The sequence below is a fragment of the Falco cherrug genome, chromosome 1 (genome assembly GCF_023634085.1).
Source record: "Falco cherrug isolate bFalChe1 chromosome 1, bFalChe1.pri, whole genome shotgun sequence".
NCBI classification, from domain to species: domain Eukaryota; kingdom Metazoa; phylum Chordata; class Aves; order Falconiformes; family Falconidae; genus Falco; species Falco cherrug.
This window is the reverse complement of record NC_073697.1, coordinates 102,549,899-102,574,255: the sequence shown is the minus strand read 5'-3', so window position 1 is coordinate 102,574,255 and position 24,357 is coordinate 102,549,899. Positions and strand designations below refer to the sequence as shown.

The following is a 24,357-nucleotide window of genomic DNA, read 5'->3' as shown; positions in this document are numbered from 1 at the left end:
TTTGTGGAGCTCTCGGTGGTGGTTTGGGCCATGAGGTATGTGGTTGATGATGCCAATGTATGGATTTCATTTAAATTTAACATAGTAGCGAATCATGTGGATGAAAGCATGATGTGCTTTGCTTAATTTAGGCAGGGGAGCAGTGACTATGTTAGTCTGAACATGGGATCAAGCCTAAGAAGAAAAGTGACTGAATTTTCTCTTGGCCATGAACTGGGATTACCTGAAAACTTTTACTGGAATCTCGGAATTTCTTCTGTTGCTAGTAGTAGGAAATAGTACTTGATTACTAAGTCTAGGATATCATAGGATTAGACTTTGTGTACGTGTAATGATTTGCAGCTGTTTAGTATTTCATTTGACTAATGCAGAATTCACAAAAGCAGTTTTAATAAATGCCAGAAACGTGCACAGCAGGGGTTTAGTGTTGTTTTTTTTTTAAATATAAAGAGCAAGTTGCTTTCTGCAGACAATTACAGGCATGTAACGTATGGGGAATTACGGAATGAGGTCTGCAGTCGCCCTGTATTTATTGCAGAGTTCATATGGGAAGCATTTGTCTTGCTGCTTTGTGGATAGACCTTCCTGTGCAGGCAGCTCTTTGGCACGGACCCCGGTGGTCCCGAGGGGCTGTGGTGCCCTCCGTGACTGAGAGCCCACACACAGCCCTGCATTTGGAAATTATTTGTGATTTCATTGCCCTGTGATCTTGCTGTAAGGCAAGAGGTAGGTGATGCTTGGGAATGTTGGACTTCATAGGCATTAATGTTGACGAATAAGAGAAAATTGTGATTGCAAACACCAAGTCCAGTTGGCTCACCCTAGGAAGTTACATGAGCTTCTCTGACTTGGAAACCAAGAAAAAGGTATGTGCTGCTCCTCAGATGCTAATAAAAGTTTCCTGCTGGTAATTCGTGGGGCACTTGCCTTTCCTTCCCCTCCTACATTGTGTAGCCCAGTAGCAGTCAGCAGATGGGATCTGCTTTCCCGAATGAGATGCAGCTCTTCTCTCCAGCCTTGAGAGGGGAGGGATGTTCATTTCATAAAACACAGACAAGTGTTTAAAAATAAGTCAGCAGAGTGGCAGCCAGTGTTTGCTGGAGATGGGAGTTTTGACATTGCAAAAGATAAAGCAGATTTGGTAAAACTCTGTTTAGTCCCTGAAATCTAACCAGTACAATAAGCAAATCCCATTCAGTTTCCAGTCTCGAATGCAGTGTAGTTTCTGGTTACCATCTATTTTTCTTTCGCACTAGCAGACAGAGCCCTCCATCCAGGTTCAGGTCTGTGCTGAGGCACGTACTGAGGGTGATAAAGTTGTGCTGATTAACGCCTCCGTCCTGGAGTCTTGCAGTCACCTTAAATGTTTTGCATTTATTGTTGTCATCAGTTACTTACTCCTAGGTAGCATTTAGGAAATCCAGTCATGTATCAAGATCTCGTTGAGTTAGGCTCAGTTCAAATAAACAGTAAAATGACACACTGCTCCACAGACCTTTACAGTTAACGGCTTAACTAATTGCTTTAATTAATCTGCGCAAAATTTGGAGTATTTGCCCCAAGACCTTTTGAAAATTAGTAAACGTGTATTATCTTTTTTGTCTATCAGATATTCTTATCCGGCGGTTTTTAATCTCGGCTCTCCATTACAGAGGAGCAGAATAGCCACGCTGAGATGTCGAACTGTAGCCAGAAATGTTGATTTTTGTCCTTATTTGCCGAAGCCCCTGCTGGGGGCAGCAGGCTGGCGCTGAGCAGCACTGGGGGTGCCCTTTGGGGGTGCAGGGGGTCGGCGTGTGCTGGGGGTGGGGGGTATTTGGGGGGTGTGCGGGGTGGTGTGTGGCACGTGTGCTGTTTCTCTGCTTCAAAAGACGTGGCCCAGGAACAATTGGTTTTTGAGGCGGGTCTAGTTGAAGTGAGCACCACGTTTCTTACCAGAGTGCCTGTATTGAAAATACGACAAATTATTTGGCCTAAAGAATGCAATGCTGTCCTTCTAAATGTATCCTCTTGGGTAGCTGACCTTTTAAAAAGGAATCTTTTTTTGTTGTTTGCTTTTTTAGCAAGTTATTTTCTCGTACCTCAGACTACCTTTTTTGACAGCCCCATAACCATAGCCAGTTTGGAATGAAACCTCAAAAAACTCAGAGCAGAGATATTATTTTTGTGCTGTGTTTTTGTGTGCCTTTTTCGCCTCCTCCCCCCAGTGCAGAGCGTAGAGCATCTGCATGCACATATGAAGAAACCTGGTGCAAACTGCTAGTTACCTGCCTGGTACCAAAACTAGGTTTGTACCTTTGAGAAGCGATGGCAGGTACAAGTAGGTAATGGGGGTGATGTGTCACAGAGAAAACTTTTCCTGCGTCTGAAATGAGATTCAGTAAGTATGCAGCTCCAAATGGTAGTGACCCTCAGCAAATTGGTAAGTTTCAGATAAAAAGGTATCTGTTTTAAGGCTTACTGAAATAAGGTGAGGGACTCCCGTGAAGCCAGACTGCTACGAAGCCATTAGCAACTTAGGTTCAGTAGTTCAGATGCTTGTTTTAATCTGTAGAAGGTGGTATGGAGAGTAATTGCCAATATTGCAGTGCCTTCAGGTGCTGTCATGCAGGTTGCAAGCCTTCTGCCCTTCCACCCAGGGATCATGACTTTGGTTTGTGATGCATATAACTTACTTTTGCTCATGCAAATTAATCTAATGGCTTGCTTTTAAGTTCATGTGGAGCACAGCAAGGCACCAGCAGTCGGATTCACAGGTTCTTTCTGCATTTCCTCCAGGGAAAGCTCTCACAGAGTTACAAAGTTAAACTCCACATTTCACATTTCAGAGTTCTGCAGTCTTTGTTTCAAGCCCAAGTGCATACCTGGATTGTGGATTGATGCCAAAGCAGCACCAGCCTCTGAGCACGTTCACCTTGGTAGTTTGGAGTCTGGATTTCTGATGGTGATATGCTTCTATCAGTACTTTGAAAACTGAGTAAGGGTGTATCCAGAGGAATAAATCCAGAGCAGCCTGCATCATGCTTAGCGTGGTTACACAGGGTGAAAGGGTTTTGGTCCCTGGCGTTATCTGCGGGTAAACTCATGTGGCAGACTGAAGTGAGAAGGATCAGTTTTGAGGAAAAGAGGGATGAATGCTGTCAGCCACGAGATGCTTTAGTAGTAACAAACACCAATATTCCCCTCTCTGGTAGAAAGAAGGTGCTTCAGCATTCTCGTTTCACTGGAGGGTGTTTCTGAGGTCCTTGAACACGTGTAGGAGTGAGGTGCCTGAGCCGAGGGGTGGATTGTAGTATGGAAAGTGTAGGAAAAGGGAAAGGAAGGGCTGGGTGGTGCAGAGGGTAGGGGTTGTGGGTGGGGATCCAGGGCTGTGGTCTGGAAAGCCACTTCCATGGAGGCTGAAGGAGGACCATGCGCGCAGGGTGATCGTAGCAGTTCCTGGTGGTCGCAGGGAAGCAGAGATGTGAACATCTGGCATGATGGAAAACTGCACTGGAAAAGCAGCACTGAAGAACAAGTGCTTACAATACTTCAGCCTACCACGTTCCACTTTGAGAGTGTGTACTGTAAACTAAAAATTTAATCCCCAAAGATGAGTTGGGAGAGCGAGTCCCTGCTCTGCCTGTCTTTCCTTGCTTCCTGCTTGACATTTCTTATTCTCTTTGAATTGTAGATCCAACTTGTCAAAAGTGTTGTCAAAAGGTGGTATATCCTTAATAAGTAAATATGGAGAAATGAATGTAATGCTTCTGTTTTTTCTCTTGACCCGCATCTGAAGCGGGTGCTGTGTTTTGCTCATAAATAAATAATTTCCCCAAGGAGAATGCAATCTCTGCAAACTCGAGGTGTGTGGGAGGCTTTGTCGTGGCGAACGGGAAGGAAAAAGGTAGCAGATCCTGTACGGATGGCTTTGGGAGAGAGTGGTGGAAAAGAAACAATCCCTTTCAGCCCTCGTGTGAGTCTGGGGAGACTGTGACCCTGTCCTGCTAGAGAAAGGGGTTTGCAGCTTGTGTCCCAAGCTCCCTTTGTCTACCCTGAGCTCCCAGTAAGGCCTGGTTTTCATTCCTTGCTGTGAGCTTTGGCTTTGTAACCATTTTGGAGACTGTAAGCAATACTCTCCTTTCCTGAGAAAGAGCATCTTTTTAGGGCACCTTTTCCACAGCATTTCCAGGACCTGCTTGAGCAGTGAAAAGATGGGGCTGGGGATCTGGCAGCTCGATGTCCATTGCAGCTGCATTTTCCACTGGGAATCTGATTCCTGAACTGGAAAGGCAAGGAGCTGCTAAATGAGGTTGGTGACCCTGGGTATTGTACAACCACCTTTCCCCACCCCCCTTAAGTCCTTTAATCTGCTTAAGGGTGAAGAGGGCAGGCTTTTCCAGGTGGGTGTTAATTGCATTCCTCCCTAGATAGGTGGAGGAGCAAGAAGAAGATAAAACGCACTGTTTGAGCAGTTGTGAGGTACATCCCAACAAGTCTGGACCAATTAGCTTAGGCTAAGGCTAGGTTGGGCAAATTTGTTTTCTTTGACCATCTAGAAAAGCAGTCAGGTATATTTTCTCTTGTGTTCTCTTGTAGCACCAAACACAACGGGACCAAGACCCTGTTGTACCAAGTGTTTTATGTAAAGAACAAGGACAGCCCTACTTCAGGTAGCTTAAAATCTGAGTCATATATTTAGCTCCCTCTCAGGAGTGCTCTGAGCGTTAATTATGTTTTTAAAGTACTTAGTGCCTATCATCAGAGGCTCTCTATAGAAACACAAAGTTAAATAGTCACAGATCTGTGGCCTCTTAGGAATTGCTTCCAATGCTGTACGACATAACCATTCATAAATTTGCATTGATGGTAGAGAGCAAGCTCCAGTTCTCCTTCCTCGAGACCCCTGTCTGGCAAAGCATTTACACTTATGCTTTACTTAAGCACTTGAATAGTTTGACCAAGTTCAGTAACTTGGGTTTGGTAGCAAAGTACTTGAACTTAAACAGAGCTCTGCCTTCACCATATAGAGACCAAGACGTGCTAGATGAATTCCAGATTTTTATCTTAAGAGGTACCTATTGTGCTCGTATGTTCATTACAGTAATACATATATTACATAAAACATTTTGGATCCTTTAATAGTGGATATGGTTGGAGAATGTAGGGATGTGGTTGGAGAATGTAGATGTGTACAAGAATAAAAGCATTGCAGTGGAGAATTTCTCTCTGATAACTAAATTAGCATCTTTATTTCTGTCCTTAGATGTTGCAAGTCATGGTGTGTCACCTCTATGACCTATTTGCAAAGCACAGACAGATGGGAAGAAATTTGAAGAGCAAAAGCGCTCTCTGGGGTGTCCCGCACGTCTGAGAGTGCTGAACGCACGCCAGTAAACCAGCAACAGATTGGTTCAGTCTCTGAGCGAGAATAGCAGCTGAGCACAGCCAGAACAAGTATTATAAAAGGAATTAAGTGCACTAAGCAAAACCCTGTAAAACAGACTTTCCTGACCTTAAAAAGTAACTAGTAGGTCCTCAGCTCAGTAAAATGCAGTTAGCAGGAAGAAGCATGTACACACATGCTAAGATGCATGTTTTAACTCTTTGAGTTTCCTTTCTGCAGCTACATTAACATAATATTTACATGTTGGCTTCAAATGTTCGTTCATCTTTTGGGAAAGCCCATTGTGGGCTATTTCATCCCTTCCCTAATGTGTTGGTCTTTAAAGAGTAGCCTAATGAGCGGGTTTAGGGTAGCCCAGGGAGGAATAATACGGATCGAAGGGCCCCGGTAGAGACACTTGGAAGCCCACTGAGGACCCCTCTGAAAAGTGCTATTTCTCAGGGTACAGTCCCACATGCCCTTTTTTCTTTCTGTCCACTGATTCCCAACGTTTTTAGCATCTTGTCTTAGTGGTGTGGCTCTGCTTGGGGCCATGGGTTAAAAATACCACCCGTGCTCGCCTCCTTTGCCTCCCACGCTTCAGGAGTGGGAGCGAGGGGAGGAGGAGGGAGCTCTTGGTTGCCCTGGTCAACCTCTGTAAGGTTTTAGAGCCTGACCTGGTACAGCACTTTGGTGACCGTCTCCAGTTTTCTGCCGTTTCCCGTTCCATGGCTCCGGGTAGCTCCGCAGAGGAGGTGCCGTGTACACAGCCCGTGTGCTGAACGTGTAACCTGTCACGTAACCGTACAGCCCAGAGCGGAGTAGCCAGCTCTGTGTTTATGATATCTGCACTATAGTTATAGTGTGGTATCTCTTCTTTTCTTTTCTTACCAAATTGCAACGTTTTATGCCTTTCCAACAGGCTAATCTATAGAGAGAGGAAATGTTTTACGAAAAGGAAAACAAGAATATGCATTAAAAGAAACCATAAACACTAACAGCTTGTTATAGAAACACAATCTGGAAATAACAGATTCCTTTTGAAAATAAAAGTGCAAAACATTATTTTTAACCTTTGAATGGGGTTTACACAAAGTTGGCTTGTGGTTTTGTGGGTTCTGTTCTCTTCCTGTTTCCACACTTGTTCCTGTGGTTCTGCTCCTGTTCCCGGGGCAGTCCTGTCCCTGCTGGTGTAACTCTAGTCATGGTTTCTCTGGGGGCAAGGTGGTTTTAAGAAATTCTTGTTTCCCCACCTTGGGCTGTGTAGTCCTGTGCTGGCACTGAAGCTCAGCATCCCTGTAGTGTGCCCAAGTGGCAGCTCTGCCTGGATGCAAAAGAACTGTGATGGGGGTGGGAATGGACTGCATTACCTAAAGAAGTTAAATTTTACACTGGAGCATGAACACAGCAATGTGGAGTCAAACAACCTTTAGTCTGACCCTGGGTTTCTGGCAGTGGCTGGAAGGAGCAACTACCTGGGGATAAATAGTTTGCAGAATGGCCCCACAAGTCACTGCATCGGTGCAAACAAGAGGGGCAGTGTTTTGCTGCTGAGGACAGAAAGAGTTTGGGAACTTCTTAAACTGCCTGTACTAAAGAAGAGGTTATAATGAGCAATATATCCTAATTTGCCTTTGTGCTTTCTGATGCTTGGGCTGGATCTCAAATGAGGAGATCTCAGTGCAGACTTACAGAATCATGGAGCGGTTTGTGTTGGATTAATGATCATCTAGTTCCAGCGGTTGCTCAAAGCCCCATCCAACCTGACCTTGAACGCTTTCAGTGATGGAGCATCTAGAACTTCTCCGGGCAGAAGAGCTGCGCCTGCCATCTTCTCTGAGCCGGTCTTGCACATAGGCACGTGTCCTGCCAGACTGATTTCCAGGCTACTCAAACAGGAAAGGAAGATAGTTTTACTTGCTTGAATTGCAGCCTACCTTCTAAAAATAAAGCTGCAGACAATTGTTTAATTCATCACCCAGACGGGCTCATGGCTGACCAGCATAAATATGCACGATTGCTTTTGCCCTTGGCCTTTCTCATTCAAGCTCCTGGGCCCTGAGCTATCTGGTAGGGACGGAGTCAGCGTGTGTGGGAACAGCTCGGGTGCTTCGGGAAGGTCCATCAAGTGCAGAGCTGGCGCTTAGGTGTTTGCTGAATCAATACCCCATCAGGTGCGTGGACCAGGGACCTTGGCTTTCTTTTGAATGGTGACGCACCCTGAATTGATCTTCAAAGTTACTGGAACAATGTCAGATGTTTAATGTGAAGTCCTGCCATGGTTTGTGTTATATTACGTTGGTACACCACTAATACAGACACTTCTTATGATACTTCATCAGTTTTTAGATGGCTGTATGTTACCTCGTAGCAGATGTATTGCTGGACAAAGCTTTTAGTCTTGCTCTTTAACCTTGCTGCTGTCAACGTGAAGAGAAGCTGTGATGTTTTGCTCCTGTACAGAGCATCCCCCTCTCTCAGAGCACCCACAGCAGCAGCTGCGTGCCCAGAGTCCCCCACTGGCCCTGGAGCCCCCCGCTGGCCCTGGAGCCTCAGCAGGTGGCTCCCAGGTGTATGGCAGGTGTATGCTCCAGGTGGTGGAGCAGCCAGCCCTGCTCGTGTGGGATGAGTCTGGTCTTAAGAGAGGAAAAAGGCCAGACAGGCCTGGTGGGAGATGCTTATGGAGCATCTTGTTGGCAGCCACTTAAGTGACCACTGGTGGAGGTAAGGATCCTTGAAAGAAATTGAACCTGGATCACTGATGCTGGAGTGCCTCACCAAGAGGGTGCGTTTCAGCCATACGGATCTAGCTGTATTGCCTCTGAGTCCAGCTGCGTGTCCCGGGATGCTGGGCTGTGCTGGGGCAGACCTGCTCTGCTCTGTTGGGCATCTGTTCTCTCTCCAGTTAGGTCTCGTTACTTGTATTTGGTCATGCTGGATGTTCTATAGATTATTTTCCCTCTACCCTCTCTGAGAATATTTGCTTTCTTACTGTTACCTGGGCATGACAGTTCTTCGTGATGTTTTATGCCAATATAAAATAACAGTGTGAAGATGGCTTCAGACTGTTCTAAACACTTCATGGAAATATGTTGCTGTGTGTTGGTGGGGAAATGATTGTGCCTGAGTCCCAGCAAGTCCCAGCAAGATTGAATCCTTGAAAGCAGGTCTTAGGCAGGGCTTAATAAAGTGATCTCTCGAGTTCAACATCTCGAACGTGGATGCAGTGTGCCTGGAGTCAGCCATCTCGATAAATTATCTTAGTGATATTTTGGAACCCAATTTTCCTTTTCGTTATGCATTGCGATCTACTACCTTTTGCTTCCCTCCTTCTCTGCACTCGATAACACAGGTATTTCCAGAATATGATGGTCCCATATGTTAGTCAGAGATACAGATTTCTATTTGTGTTGTAACGTGCATGTGGGATTGCTACAACACATTCATTACCTTTTCTGCAAATAGACTTCATCCATCCCCCTCGCAGATCCAAGTCTACTGTCTGGAATTGCAAGTCAGCTGCTGGTGCTGCATATGTCACTCCATTACTTGGCAACTGCCTCAAATACATCAATGCCTTGCCTGCGAAATACATATATATATATTTGTCTTTACAACGCATGTGTCTTGCACCCGCTGGTGTAACAATGTGGCTCATGACAGCATATTTCATCCCCAGAAGCACAATGCACTGCGTAGCAGTCACCAGGGTCCCTTCTCCCTCGGTTGATGCAGGGGTGCTGTGGGGTGCAGACACCAGCTGCTGAACACCGTGGTGAAGGGGGGCAGAGCACGGGGGAGCCGTGTCTGTTCCCTGCTGAGGGTGGCAGGGTGTAATTGGTCATTTTGAGACAAACCTTTCACAAATGTAAGCCATCAGCCTCTTGATTATAATTTCTTATTTGAAAGGGGGAGCTCCCAGCAGCAGGGCATCTCCCGGGGTCTTTTGTCGGTGCACGCTTGGGAAGAGCGTTGCTCTAATTAAATTGCCAGGAATGCTTTGCATGTGTCCAGGGTTTTCCCTGGGATATAAATCACCTTCAGTCTTTTGTATCTGAACGAGATGTCTATACATTAAGACTCCCATTGAAGCACTGCCTGTTCTCCCTGCTGAGCTGCAAAGAGCTTTTCCTAGCCTACGTTTTTTTGACTCTAAACCAGTTCTGTTGCTCCATCCTGTCTTTTTTTCCGCAAGTTATTCTAGAAATATGAAGCAGAATGGTAGACGCTAACATCTTCAGACTTTTGGGGAGCATAGATCTACGTCCAAGCTTTTCTACTAGTTCCAGGTCTTAGAATTAACTGAATAATTCCTGCAAACTAAACAGCTTCAGCCAGTTGTAGGCCTTCTGTTATTTTGTGCCTGAGGTGAATTTTGATCGGGAAATTATCACTTGGAACCAGAACTTGGTGGTGTAATGGCCTAAACGGGGTGAGACTGGCTTTGAAATTCTCCTGCTGTCTGTGTTCTCCTTGCAATGTGCTGATCCTCCCTCTGGCTCCGAAGGTAATTTCTCTGTATTTCCATATAGATAAGAAAACTTCAGTTCTGAATATGTGTGTGTATGTATGTACATATATATGTGTATAAGTGTATATTTATGTTAAAACACTTCAAACGAGTCTTCAGACTCCATGCAGTTTGCCTGTTCTCTTCTCCCATCCTTTCCATAGAGTGCAAGGTAGGAAGAAGCCTTGATGTTGTCTGACTGTTCTGATAACGGTGTAAGCGCAGCTGTGCTTAAATCATCCTTGACACAGGTGTTCATCTAATCTATCCTTAAATATATTTAATACTGAGGAGTTCTGCCCATCCTGGGCAGCCTGTTTTGGTCCTTGCCTGGCTGGGCTGCAGGAAAACGCGTACAATTCTCACACACCCACCTGTCACAAGTATTTCAGTGAAATCTTAATGGTCTGTTGGACAAATTCATCTTAGTGAGAATTATTCAAATCATTTTACATACACAGGAGCTTTTTTTAGAGATGAAATATGTTGGGTTACAGGTGAAATATGCTCTATTGTCAGTTGGTCTGTGCCTGGCTAAATCCCCTGCTTGCCAAGCATGGGCGCAGCAGCATTCGTCTGCTGCTTTTTTTGAGTTCACATCTGGCATTCAGCGTGAAGCCAGAGGCGTGAAACTTTCTTGAAATCACCTGTTGCCAGTTGCAGTATTTTGAACCAACAAATCCTTTGCATGGCAAAGGACAGCAAACAGCTCTGCTGGATCCTTGCAGAGAAGGAGGTGTTCAGGTCAGCTAAAAGTGCACTGGGAAAGTACTGTCCCAATGGAAGGTGGTGGCATTAATCCTTTAGTAAGGGGGGTTTGTTGGAAGCCCGCTGCAGCACCTGGTTTTGGGGACATACTGGCTTTTGATAAGTGATCAGCCCTGTGAAAAACATACCTAGCATGTACACTGAATGAAATTGTATATTTTCCACTGGATTCTAGTATTTAAGTTAATAATAATAATAAAAAATATTTGGCTTAGTTTTCTTTTTAGCCTAAGAAAGTGATCTCTTTTTCTTCTAATCCCTTTACCACTATTTCTGGTTTCCTTTGCAAGAGTGTAAGGATGCCTGGGGAGGCAGCGGGAGCAAAGGAAGCTGCCAGAGCCGGTTCCATTAGGTAGTTCCGAGACGATTTCCATAGCTCTTGAACAGTGCGTGGTTGCATGTTGCATAGGTGTAGACCTGTAGTCAGAGGAACTTGCACTGTTTAGTCTAACAAACAAAAGGTCTGAGCAGAGACTGGGTAAAAATTGTGTAAAAGATGCTGCAGGGAGAAAAGAGAAAATCCCAGGTCTCGATTCCACCAAAGCTGCAAAGGAAAATTGGTGCCTCTTAGTCTGCTAATTGCCCTTTTCGTTAATGAGTCCTCCCTTTAATAGTCTGTATTTGCAGCAATCAGCAGGACAACACTAAAAACTTCAGCAGTTTTCCATAATTTCTAGCGTTACCTATGGCATTTCGCCCTTCGGTATCTATTCTAGTTTCTCATAAAATACTCCTAAAAGCCTGGCTGTTGTACCCTCTCTTTCCATCTTCACTGCGAGGTCGTGCAGAGGCGATGTCTGCAGCATAACACACGGCATGTATTAGGCTCATTTACTTCATCGGTTTTGGTTTTTTTTTTCCCTGAGTCAGATATTTCACGTTAGCCTTGAAATCTCTGGCTGAAGTGCAGCAAGCAGCACACATCCCTAGAAGAGCCGTTTGGGCTGGGAGATCCCTGGTGCTTAGCTTAGTAAGAGCTGTACTTTTCAAAGAAATCTACTTTAATTTTCTCTTTATGCTTCCCTTATTTTTCAATACCGTTTCAGTGTTGATTATTTATTCTCGAGAAGGAAGCCTTTGTGTTCCTCTTCCCTGTAGCAATCTGCCTTTCAATCCGAGCCCTACGTACTCTAACTCGTGCAGCAGGGTGACATGAACAAATAAGGATGCGATTAAAACATCTGCTTTTCCAGAAATCTTTTCTATATTATTTCTTCCTGTTCTTTTCCCTCCTCCTCCCTCGGTGTTAAGGCTCAGGACCCCTGTTTCTCAGAAACGCCTTTCAATTCCAGATGCTCTTCCCTGGCCTTAGAGGTTTCTCTGGCCGAGGTTTGTCGCGGTGGGGTTGATGCTGTCCTTCATCTGGGCTGACATGTAGCAGCAGAAATCTTTTCCACCACGCCTGCTGCCTGGGAGCCTGTTTGGCTGGTGCTGTAGAAATGAAGGCTGTGTATCCCGTTATATCGTATTTTACCAAAGGTTTTCTCTACCCTAGAAAACTCCTGTCTCCTCAAGAATTATACTGCCAGTTTAAGGAGAGACTAATATATTTACTATAACCGTACTCAGCCTGGGAATACTTTTGCTGTAGAGATTAAATTTTTTTATCATCTTGAAGAAAACCAACTCTTTTTGGGTCCCCAGGGGATCTGTTGTCTGGCCATTTCAGCAGGAGTGGCTCAGATCTTAGCAGCTCTAGGTGGTGGCTTTTTTTTCTTTCTTTTCCTGCAATATAAAGAGCAAAATGCTCCTTTTGTCCCAAAGTTCAGATGTGGTAGGAGATTCTGAAAAAAATTTTAAAAAAATCCTCGTTTCTTTTCTAAGGTACTTGTTGGGTGAATGTGGTTTAAGTATGAGCAAAGCTCCAAAATGTTCAGAACTCTGATCTACACTGAACATCTAATCTTGATGCAGCCGATTACCATCTCATGAGCTTGAAAAATTCACCGGGGAGTGAATTCACTCCAAAGAACAAGCTTTTTGTGTTGGGGATTAGTGCTGTTGATTGCGGTAGATAGGCTGGAGCAGGCATCAGGAGAGGCTGCTTTGGCAGCGGTTCGGCGCTGCTGCTTTGGTGCCTGCCCAGAATGAGAAAGGATTTGGTCTGTGACCTGGGAACACTTCTGACTCTTCATTTTTTAGCCTCATTCTTTAAGGAAACAAGCTGATGGGGTCATGCTCGTGCTCTTCCTTGCTTGGTGTGTCTCTGTGTGTAACTTCTGGCTCTTCTGCACCAATTTTGAGCAAGTTTGGAAAAGGGCCAGAGGTTTCAAGATGTGAAGATGCTACAAGCACATCCTAGTAAGAGGCCACAGCAGAAGGCTCTGCTGGAAACCAGCCCTGGACGGTTGTGGCGGGGAACCAGTGGCTTCAGAGGGGATGTCCCCTTTCTGCTCCTGCGCCACCAGAGGCACTTAATCATTCATTTGCAGTGGACACAATATGAGAGATTGCTTGTCCTTTGAGACCCAAATGGCATTTCCCTGCAGGCTGTGGAGGGCAGACAGAAGATGAAGGGAAGCCTGTATGTGCTGTCTCTGGAAACCTGCAGGCTGTAGCTCTCTGCTCATGCTGTGGGCCAGGGCCCCGCTGCAGGGACTGGGAGATGATCAGGTGAGCCCTTACTTAGGCTTGGGAAGTGTGTGGGTGTCTCTGTGCCCCCAAACGGGGGTTAACGTGAAGCCCTGGGACCTCCCTGCTGAGCAGGAGCTTCCCTTGGGTTCCTGCCTGGCTGAAGGGACCACAGGGGCCGGGCTGGGGGTATTTTCTGAAGCTATAGCAAAGGCATCTCAAGCTTACAGAAATGCATCCTTTTTTTTGTACAGCCCTAAATTGGGGCAAATAAAAGGAAATGGATGAACGAACTGACTGGGCGAGAGTCTGCTGTAACCGTTTGTTTTCAGTCCTGCTTCTCCTGAGGCATCTTTCAGCCAGCTGGAAGCAGATTTCTTCCTCTTCTGTTTGGCATGAATTATCTTTCTTGCCAAACATTACTTGAATCTTGCTTCCAAGTGCTGTACACCAAAGTGACACCCCGGCTGCACAGATGAACTCTTCTGACAGCCCAAGCTGGAGGATGAAATGTTTAACCAGCACGGGGTCAGACACGGAGATCGTCCGTGTCACATCGCACCTGGGGGTGCTCGAGGTCTCTGTGACTGGCCCTGCGGGTGTGTTTGCTGGCCTGGCTGGCACCAAACACGAGGGTGATGGTTTCACGGTAGTGCCCTGCCCAGCACCTATGGATCCATCACCTTCACTGATTCCTTTGGGTAAATGACACGGATTGATAGGTACTTACTGAGAGAGCGTCTATCGTAGTAGGAGGACCGAGAAGTTCATATGCAGAAATAAGGGAGTGTACTCGGTGAGGAGAGAGAAGTGCGTCCTGGGGTGTGTTTGTGTGTGCCTAGTTGTCATGTTTATGGTCTTGGAATAAAGCAGCTAATGGCATTAAAAGCTTTTCAGTCAGATCTGCTGAATGTAAGTCATGCCTTGGCATTTCTCTGGTGCTTCTGTGGTCAACAGAGAGGCTTCGTTTCAGCAGGATCTTCATTTTGCCTTGTCACAGCAGAGCTGCTACCTTGCGACAGCCAAGGGCACTGGGGGCACAGATGGGTCCCTGTTGGCTCTGCCCATGTCGTGACTGTATTTTGGGAGAGACGGTGTGTGCACCACCCCCTTGTGTATCTCTGTTCCGTAATAAGACCACAGATGGGCGAGTAAAGATGTCCTTGTGCCGGCTGGCAGCTCGCAGCCTGCTCTCCCCAGTCTGCCTTGCTGGTGGATGAGGGTTGGAGGTTTGGCTGCAGAGTACACCCAGTCTGCAATTTCAGTGCAGCCAGCTGAATTGCTTGGCAGATACATCCTTGCTCCCAGTATCTCTGGCTGCTGCTAATACCAGCTCAGGTTCAGCAGGCTGAGCAGCGTGGAAGAGGCTGGTGTAGCTCATTCCTGTAGTTGTGGGTAGTTTGAACATGGAGAGCTGGATTCCTCATCTCTAGTTGCAGGTACTTTATCGAGATGCTGTAGCTGGGAGCCCAGTTACTGTAGCTGAGGCAGAGGTAAGAGACAGATTCAGACCCTGTGGTGGATGAACGAGCCTTGGAGGGACCAGTCCTTCCCTGTTGACTTCAAGTGCGGAGCTCTGGGAGAAGGTGCTGCTTCGGCTGTCTGAGTTACGCAGTCACAGCCTGCTGGTAATAACCCGAGCTTGTGGTTTTTAAACCTGCTTTAAATGGAGCAAGGTGCCGTGATGTCGGTGGTTTGGGTACCCCGCTGAGCGGGACCCCCAGGTGCTGCTGCCCAGCACCAAGGTCCGCGGTCCGCAGAGCCTCTGCCAGCCCTAACCCAGCTCAGAAACTTCCCACTTCAGCCCTTCTGACAGATGTGTAGATTCAAAGCAGCAATAGCAAAAGCACTGGGGAAGTGAGAAATGTGTTAAAATGAAGGAAGAAAGGGAAAATGAAGCTTTAAAAGCAAACTGGTAGATCCTGAGGGTGCCTATGGTAGAGGTGTGAGCGTGCTCCATGCTGCAGGAGGAGCTCGTAGCTCTGCGGCACCGTGTGTCTGGCTGAGAACTAGCACTGGCAGACAGTACGCATGTGGTACGGATTTTGGTGGAAACATTTCATGGGGAAGGTGAAGAAGGAATTAAAATTAGGAAGTGAATTTCTGTTAGAATGTGTCTGTTATAGGGGTACAAACCCCTCAGCTCATGAACTGAGGAAGCTGTTGCCTTTCTGGGTAACAAGCGGCACGATCTAGGGTACCCTAAAGGAAATATATGCATCAACAGCTGCACTGGTCTGGGGTAGAAAGGTCTGATTTTGATAAAGGAATAGACATTTTGAGAAGAATTGTCTCTCCATGAGAAATTTTTTTTTTTAAAAATACTGTTATAATTCTGTTGGAGCCTATGTCTGCAATGAAATTGGTGTATCTTCTCTCCGTAAGCAAGCTGAACGCTGACCCATGTCCCTCCAGCCTTTTGGGGCTAGGGGGTTCCCAGAGTGATCTGGCCTTCTGCAGGCCAGAAAGGTTCAGCTTTCCCATCTTTGACTTGCTCCTCTGGCTGTTGCAGAGCCTAGGGATGGAAAAAGGCTGCTTGGATGGCTAATCCATCCCCGCATCCCAGCCAGCTGCTCCTGGCAGTTAATTTGTTATTATTGTCCTCAGATAAAATCTGACCAAACCCAGTGTGGTCAGAGGGGCTCCATCACCACAAGCTCCCTAGCAGGGAAGGCTGTTTAGAGGTTCCTTGTCAGAAGGAATAATAATAATGATAATTCCTATTCATGTGCTTCAAACTGTGATGTACATTCACCGATGATTTCCTTACTGCCACGCAATGCTACTTTTTGATGGAAAGGCTGTTTAAATCTGTTTTGCTAGATGGGCAGACAGTGCTTTGTCCAGGGCAGTGGAAATAAGTGGTGGGTTTGGGGGCTGGACCACGCTCATCGTGCATGACCTCGAGGTCATCGTCCCTTCTGAAGCAGCAGTGGAGATGATGGTCCGTTCTGCTTTCAGAGTCAGGGCTCTGCCATTAAACAAAGGGGATTATACCCTGGTGTCTTCTTTATTTACAACCCCCCCCCAAACCACCACCAATAAAACTGAAAACCAAACCCAAAACATCCATCTTTTTGTTGCTGTTGTTTCTGTGAAAGAGTGTGAGTCTCTGCTAATGAAAAACATTAAAATTTCAAGTGTCCTGTATAACAAATAATATCAGTATGAACTTGGGTTCCTACAATCACCACCAAATCATCAATATAGCTCTTTTTGTGCTGCTTGTTTTGAACTTTGCCTGTTTCCTTCAGCTATGCAGATATAAATAAATAATTCCCCTTGATAAAGGTCTGGGAATGCTATACTTAAAAAGATAAGAAGAAAGCTTTGAGGGGAAATTGGTTTTAAATCCATAATATTTGTATGTTGTTCCCTGTTCATACTGAGCAAAAATTTGTTCAGCTGGCAGTTAACCAACCCTATTTTATTTTTATTCTGGTTCAACTTATCCTTTTTCTGGGAACATCTAACTTTATGTGTAATTACCTCTCTGAGGGTGGGAAGGATGCCTAAATGACCTTCTTAAAAGCTAAATAAATGCACAACTGTCTGGGAGAGGTTATCAGTTGCAAGCTGGTGGCAGAGCTGTCAGGAACAGTGTGCCTGAGCCATGAGGAATTTCAAGACTTAACTCATTTTTCTTCAAGCATTGGGCCAAAGAACTAAAATTTGAATTGGTTTCAGAAAACCAAAACAGAAGACCCTGAATTTTCAGATTTTTGGTTTTTTTGATAGCTTGGAAATAACAGCGATGAATTTTAAGTGATGGCGTTTGCTGTTTTTTTTTCTCTCGAGGTCTGTCCAAGTCACTTGGTCTCATTGAAGGCTATGGTGGACGTGGTAAAGGTGGGCTTCCAGCCACCCTGTCCCCTGAGGAGGAGGAAAAAGCAAAGGGACCACATGAGAAATATGGCTACAACTCCTACCTCAGTGAGAAAATTTCACTGGATCGCTCCATACCAGATTATCGTCCAACCAAGTAAGTACCTGTTGCTCCTGGAAGGGGTGCGCATGTTGAAGCGTCATCCGAGAGCCAGGAGTGATGGTTGCTTTTATATTCTCATGTGATACTGTTCGCTTTTCCCTCCTTATCGTTCGCAGGACCATGCTCAGTAATGAGCCACCGATGTAGTTTGGCTGAAACTGAGAACAGTTCATAAAGCTGATTTATTGGGGGGGGGGGGGAGGGGGGGGGGGCAGGAAGAGCATTTCTTCCCACTCTTCTCTCTCTTGCTGTTTATTTTCCTAAAGCAATACATTATTTTGGGTGGTAGTAATGCGATCAGAAGCTGGCATCTGCTTTCATCAGCAAAGGGCTGTTCACTGAGCTATTGGCCTTCGGTGTTAATTATCCTGTAAATATGTGCAAAGCTTCTCCCTCTCTCCCCCCTTGTCAGCTCCTTCGTGTCCCTGCAAGACCTCCGGGGCTGTCCGGCTGCCCTCCAGCTTCTCCCAGCACGGTCCTCCTCCTGGGATGCTGCTGTGGGGTTCCTGTTGGGGACCTGTGCAGATGCCTTTGGTGGGAGTCGAATGGCTCAGGTGCCAATATCCTTCCTCTGCTGGTTCCAGAATCACCTTTTAAGATGATTGTGGTGGTGATGTTTACCTGCTAAGCACCACAGAAGAACAGACTTTAAATGCGGTGCCACATCATTTTGTTCGGAGTATGAGAAAAGACATGCCTTAAGTTTATCTTTATAAAAGTTAATTTTAGATATGGCCAGTGGAGTGTTCCTCAAAATAGGAAGGTGTCAGTTTGTCCAGGCCTGGAGTGAAATCCCTGATAAAAAAATGAGCTGAGAGAGATTTAGATTCTGAAAGGATACGTGTCCGATGCCTGTGTCATCAGGGCAGTGACAAAGCCATTGCTTGGCATCTGCAAACGACTGAAAATCATGCAGCAGGGGGATGCAGCTACTTGTCTCCAGTGTACTGGCAAATTGTTAAGGATGTGAGAGCATGGAGAGCTTTTGTTTCTTCACTTCTTTGCATGCTGCATGAATTTCAAGCAGCCACTCAGAGTTTCCAAGGCTGTCAGCCACTGACAACAGAAATATTTGGATGAGTTTTCAAAGGAATGGCGGCCCAGCCTCCAATTCTGCTGCTGCAGTTTGTCTGGACAGAATGAATTGCAGGTACAAATTGCACCTTTGGCTAGATGATATGCAAATCCCGCTACAATGACAAATCCTTGAAGTGAGACCTTCTCTAGCAGTTACCTGAGCCTGAGCTTCTTATTTTCATTTCTCATCCAGAACTCTGACTTCTAGCAGAGCCAGCATTACTTTGTGAGAATTAATTTGCGAAGTAATGTTTTCTCAGATCTTGGGGGGAAGAGAAGGATTAATTCTGACATTTTTAGGTTTGCACTTATTCTTCCTCAGTGCCACTATCCATCATTTCATGGGAGGATGGTGGAGAGGATGGAGCAGACACAGCAATTTATTAAAAATGCACCATTTTGGAGCTGGGCTAATACTTTGGAGAGAGAATTTGTGGGCACTGACTGCAGCTGCATAACTTAGTGCCTTTTATCTAGATAAAAAACTTCAGGAGCATGTAACATGTTTTGGTTATTGCTGCTTTTTTTTTTTTTTTAGGGATCAATTGTCTCGGTATTGTAAGAGAGCAGTTGGTCTGGTTGTGAAATAGGCTTGAGTTTGATGGAGGATTTGAAAAGTTTCGGCTTTTTCTACTGACTTCAAGATCATTCGCTATTTTGTGCATGCAATTTTATGGCTGATTTTATGAAGGGTTTAATACAAACCATTTAAGTCAAGTATCCTGGTCTCTGATTAAAATGGATTCAAGTCAAAGGAAATTAGCCTGAATGGTTTTGAAATTGCTGCATTAGTGGGGAAAAACTGTTGAAAACCCTCCAGCTGATAAGCATTACAAAGCATGTATTAGTTTTAAATATAATAGTGAAGCCTGTTTGGTTCAACTGAAGACTGTTCAGCATCCAGAATGCTGATGGACTTGAACTGTTCCTAGCAGCCGCTGTTGCTCATGTATTCTTTCCTTTTAGTCTTCTCTTTTTAAAAAGAAAGATTAATATGGTCAAGTGTCACTCTCCTGAGTGCTGAGCTATGCTGGACCAGACCTCTTTGTCCTTTTCCTGCCCCCTTTTTTTGTGGCTGCGGCCAAAGCGAAGGGGAGTTTAGGGGAAATCTGGCATATTTTGTAATCTTTCTGTATTAGGCTCCCTTCACCTCCTGGTCAGCATCACTAAGGGTTCAGAGGCACAGGTGTCCCTGCTCAGAGTGATTTGCAGGCAGATGTTGGCAATGAGGAGGCATGACGAGTCCCAGCTGGTGGCCTTCTGAGTTGCTGCCCGGAGGCAGCAGGAAGGATAGAGGTCAGTTTCCCTGGGGAAGGTGGTCCAGGAGGTGCTGAATACAGATGGTGCTTGGGAGAAGGTGAGGGCTGTCCCAGGAGTGGGGGCAGGGTACCTTGCTGGTCTTGATGCAGGGAACCGCAGTGTCTCTTTTTGTTAGTTTGGATTATCGCCATTGTTTTGATAATAAAATGCTGTTTATTTAAGCGTTTTTCTTAAAAGATGAGGTTGCTTGCCTAGGCTGGAAGGTAGAAAGTTTACCCTGCTCTTCACCACTGGAGCAGTACTGGGCTTTATACTAGACTGATGCCCCCCAAAATGCTGCTGATAGTATGGATACAGGAGATGCTGTGTGTGGTACTGATACCATAAGGGAGCTGTGCCTGTAAAACCTTAGTCTTGATCTCATTAATACAGATGTTTCTGATCCTGGCCTTCTGCTGAGCAGGAAAGGTTGGGTTGGGTGTGCTTTGTCATCTGCTTTTAGAGTGAGTCAGGTTAACGGTGTTAAGATTTCGGGTGAGCGAGAAACCTACCCCTTTGGCTGAAATGAGGGAGGACTGGTGTTTTCGTTCCAGGAGCCTTCTTTTAGTTCTTGCTGTGAAACAGTTGCCTAATGAGATGGGCATAGGCAGCACATTTCTATCTTGCTTGATTAGGTTTTTGGACTTTAAGATGAGATTCTTGCGTGTTCTGGAAAACAATTACTGCTTCTAGATTAGAAGGACCCAAGGTGCTGCCTGCAGACTGCGGGACTTCTACACAAATCTCCAAAAAATGAGCCAGAGAGATTCTCTTCAATTTTCTGCAAAAACAGTGAAGGACAAAGCTGATCTGTGAATTTTGTTATTGATCAATTCACAGCATTTTCCACTTGCCTATGAAGGCTGGTGGGGAGGGGAAGTTTAAGACATGTTGCTTTCTTCATTGAAAGTGAAGCGTGTTTACGTGGGATCCTGGGGGCTGCTAACATTCCTGGCTTTGATACTAGATTTTATGCACCTCTCTTTTGTTCTGTGATGTATGATTTAATGGGAACCCCTCCTATGTGTGGCAGGAAAATAAAAATTGCTGTGTTAGTTCAGTGTGCCTGTCCATTTTATCCAGTATCTAATCTCTGATAGTGGAATTACCAGATGCTTCAGGTTGAAGAAATCATATTAAGGAAAACTATGAAATAATCTGCCCATCTGGTACGTTCTGTCTGCTCTATTCTCTCTTTTCAATCCTATCTTATATAAATGTGGAGTTCTCATTATCTCTTTAAAAAGTCTGTTCCTTTCTGGAATCCTGCTAAGCTCCGATTCAGTGGTATTTTATGGCATTATAGGATTAAGGAGTAGATTTAAGAAAAATAATACCCACAATTGTTAGGACTGTTGAATCATTGGGTGAAGATGACACACTCCTGCTGCTGTGAATCTCTTAACAGCTGTTCTTGTACAGGCAAGCGTCAAGATACTAAAGGGAAGAGGAAAGACAGTGGAAGTGATAAGCTTACACTTGTGGAAGTTGCTTATCACAGCTTGATTTTCAGGTGTTTTGAGGGCTTTCTAGCCAGCAGAGCCTGTCCCTTCCTCCTGCCGGCCCTGTGGGTCCTGCACGTGGGTCAGGCAAAGCCTGGGAGGACTTCGGCAGCGTGTATCAGGAGCGGAGTCTGCTTTTGTGTTGTATGCAGCATGTCCCTGGCAAAAAGTTTGCATTTACAAGCTGGACCACATGGCCTTAGAGCAATGTCCTGGGTAGAGCTGCACCATCGCTGGAAGCCATTGCTAAGGATTAAACAGTTACATATCACTGACTTGATTTTAATTTTTCCCAGTGGTGTGTTTGGGGGTTGAGTCAGAGTCATTACACTCAAGTGTCTCAAGTGGCTGAATCACCCGTTTATTTCTGTAGCTGCCTTCCTTGGGAGCCGGGGAGCAATTGGGCTTTTTAGCACCATCTGGCTTTAGCTGCTTTTATTACCTGAGAGTCCTGTGTTGCGGCAAGTTGAAAGTCTTTCTTTGGGGTATAGTGGAAAAGACAGAGTTTTAGAGAAGGCTTCGGGTTGTTCTTTGACAACCTAAAGGTATTAAATCCGTTCTTGGTTTATTTTTATTTCAAGTAGTCTGTGTGTGTCCTTTGGGGGTGCTCAGCGTGTACGTACTGGGTGCTAGGACATACTCTGGGGTGGAAGGAGCCAGCTGTGGTGGGAGACGCTGCTCCCTTTGGGGTCTCTCCCCATCCCTGGAGAGCCTCGTGCCCCCTGCCACGGGTCTTAGCCTCCGCCTGGATTACTGGGATGTTGCAGGGCCAAAGAATTGGGTTTGGGTTTTATAATCAAAACTGAATACATCTTTGGAAAGTCGTGGATGTGGATGCCACTTAGATCCATCAGGGCAGTCCAGGAGGATGGGCCTTGGAGACCTGTAATCGTCTCCCTCCTGTGAGACCACACGTGCCTTCACATCTCGGCTGTGCTGGACCCCAGCCATTCTTGTCCCATGCTGGACGCTGGCCATGCTGGCTCTCGGGGGCTTCCCTTGCAGACTCCAAGACTGGCAACGTTTTGTGTCCTGAGGCTCGACCTGTGCCCTCTGCTTGGCTGCAACATGGCTCAGGAAAGTTTGAGGTGCTGTCATATTTACTTATTTTCCTGTGAAGAAGGGCAAATCTCCTCCACTGTGGAAATAACTAAAAAGACCTGGCTTGGCACGTGCCTTTGTCTCAGTTTTCTCTCATGCCAAGATGCTGAGATGAGATCATTTCTTAGCACATACCATGACACGGGCAGGAGACTGCCCTGTGTGCTGCTTCATACATCTGGCACCACATCTGCCTCAGCCTTTTCTTTTCTTCCCCAAAACAGAGGTCATACAACCTCCTTCAAGCTTTGCTTGAAGCAAAATGCTTCTTGCCTTCCACTCCGCCCAAACGAGCGTATTCTTTTTGGTAGACATGGCTGAGATCTGTGAATATTATTGCAGCCAGTGAGAGCGCTCTTTATTGGTGGTTTCCTCAATTTTTTTATAGCTGGAACATTCCTGGAGCCACACGTTTGTGGTGGTGTGGCAGTTACTTGGTCACGTCCTGCCCCAGGGTGTTTAGCCAGGCTTGATGAAATGAGTCTGAGGAGAAGGACAGCGCTTAGGAAGACGAAAACAACCTACTTGAATTATGCTGGTGATATTTGCTGGGAAAAGATTTCATGAGTTTTTATTTGTAACCATTGCTGTTTATTGCAAACAAAGGAGGTCAGAAGAGCTCTTTCTCTCTTGCATGCACGATATGTGATTTTACCTTTTGCAAAGAGGTTTTTTGGTTGGTCTTTTTTTTTTTTTTTTTTTTCTCCAGTCTTACATACAAACGATAGCAAGGAAAAGAGCAGCAAGACCTAGTGATTTTTCTTCATCAAATAACTGAAGGAAAAACTAGTGAGGAATCAAGACACTGTAAGAAGGAAAAAAACTATGGCTGTTTCAGATGTGAAATTCTGTTTGGATAGCATGTGGGAGGATATTAAAAGACTTTCATTTCCAGGAAAAAGTCAAAGTTAGTTGTGCATCTTCTCTCCTACTAGATAGTTGTGGGTCAGATCCAGCAGTATGTGAAAAACTCTTGCCCTTGGGCGTTTTTTTATGGCTGAAGCTGTGTAAAAGGGAAGGTAATGTTTTCAAATACTTGGAAAGGTGCCACCTGAACGTTTTCTGGGAGAGCCAATAAAGAAATCAAGTCGTTGAGCATCAGTGTCAAAGGTCTGGCATAAAGGAAATGTGCCTCAGAACAAGGCTCATCGAAACTGGGTCCGTTTCGCAGTTAGGAGACAGGTTGCCAGATGCTTTTGGTCTGTGCGTGCCACCCTGCCCACTCCCTGATCTCTGCGTGGCTTTGGGCATTTCTGTTGTGCCAGGCTGCACATGTTCCTGGTGCTTTCCAAAGGAAATGCTTGTGGTTGTGCCCCATCCGTCCCCTCTCTGCTGTGAAGATGATGGGGGTAGGAAGGTACTTGCAAACCCAGGTTCAGACCTGAAACAATTTGTTTTTCCTTTCTCTGGCATCATCAAAGGACGTGAGCTCTGCAGAGCCACCGCAGCTGTGCTGGGCCTGCAGGTGCCGTGGGCACTGCCTGCCTCTCCAGGGACGGTGCTGCAACTTTGGGTGATTTTTGAGTGATTTGCACGAGGAAAAAGCTGCTTTAATGCTGCGTTGCTTTTCCAGGACTAATACAAACCAGCGTGCTATTGAGTAAATGCTGGTATCGATCTTTATTCCGCAGCGCATACCAATGTGCGTGTATGGAGATATCGTTACTGACTTCCAGTCTTGGAAGTCCAGACTTTTTCTTGAAAACTGGTCAAGTCTCTAAAGACAGACTTTTCCAGCTGTGCTGGGTTTTTGCTGATTAATTTTTACGCCTGCTGCTGTGACCTCTTAGGGGGAGCCAGCTGCATGGCCCGGCACGGGTGGTGCCTGGTACACGCGTGCGGGGAGGCAGTGCTGGTGTGACTGGGGGTGATGCGGAATCACCCTGGACCTGAAGGTGTCTGACTTCCTACTGAAAAGTTCAGGGGTTCATTTTTTTTATTGCTGTTCTGGATTTAGATAGGGATGCAGGCCAGCTTTCCCTTCCCCCCCACCCCTTTGAAGTAAGGCTGTTGAAGTACACTCGGACAGCTGTGTATGAGTCAGTGTGTCAAAAGCCTTCGGTGCTTAGAAGTCTCAGTGTCTTCTTTAAACTCGGTCGCTAAGAAAGTGCTTTCAGGAAAGTAACTCGAGAGTTTGTTTAGTGGCTGTTATGATATTCTCCTGCTATCATTCTGC

The 24,357-nt window shown here is 45.7% G+C and overlaps 1 protein-coding gene across 1 annotated transcript in view; it reads left to right on the top strand.

Moving 5' to 3' along the window:
• GALNT17 (polypeptide N-acetylgalactosaminyltransferase 17) overlaps positions 1–24,357 on the top strand; it is a 213,560-nt gene that overhangs the window by 37,400 nt on the left and 151,803 nt on the right. Inside the window, exon 2 of the mRNA XM_055700832.1 lies at positions 17,013–17,196. Coding sequence (XP_055556807.1) covers positions 17,013–17,196 — 184 coding nt within the window. The remainder of the gene's footprint in view (positions 1–17,012; positions 17,197–24,357) is intronic.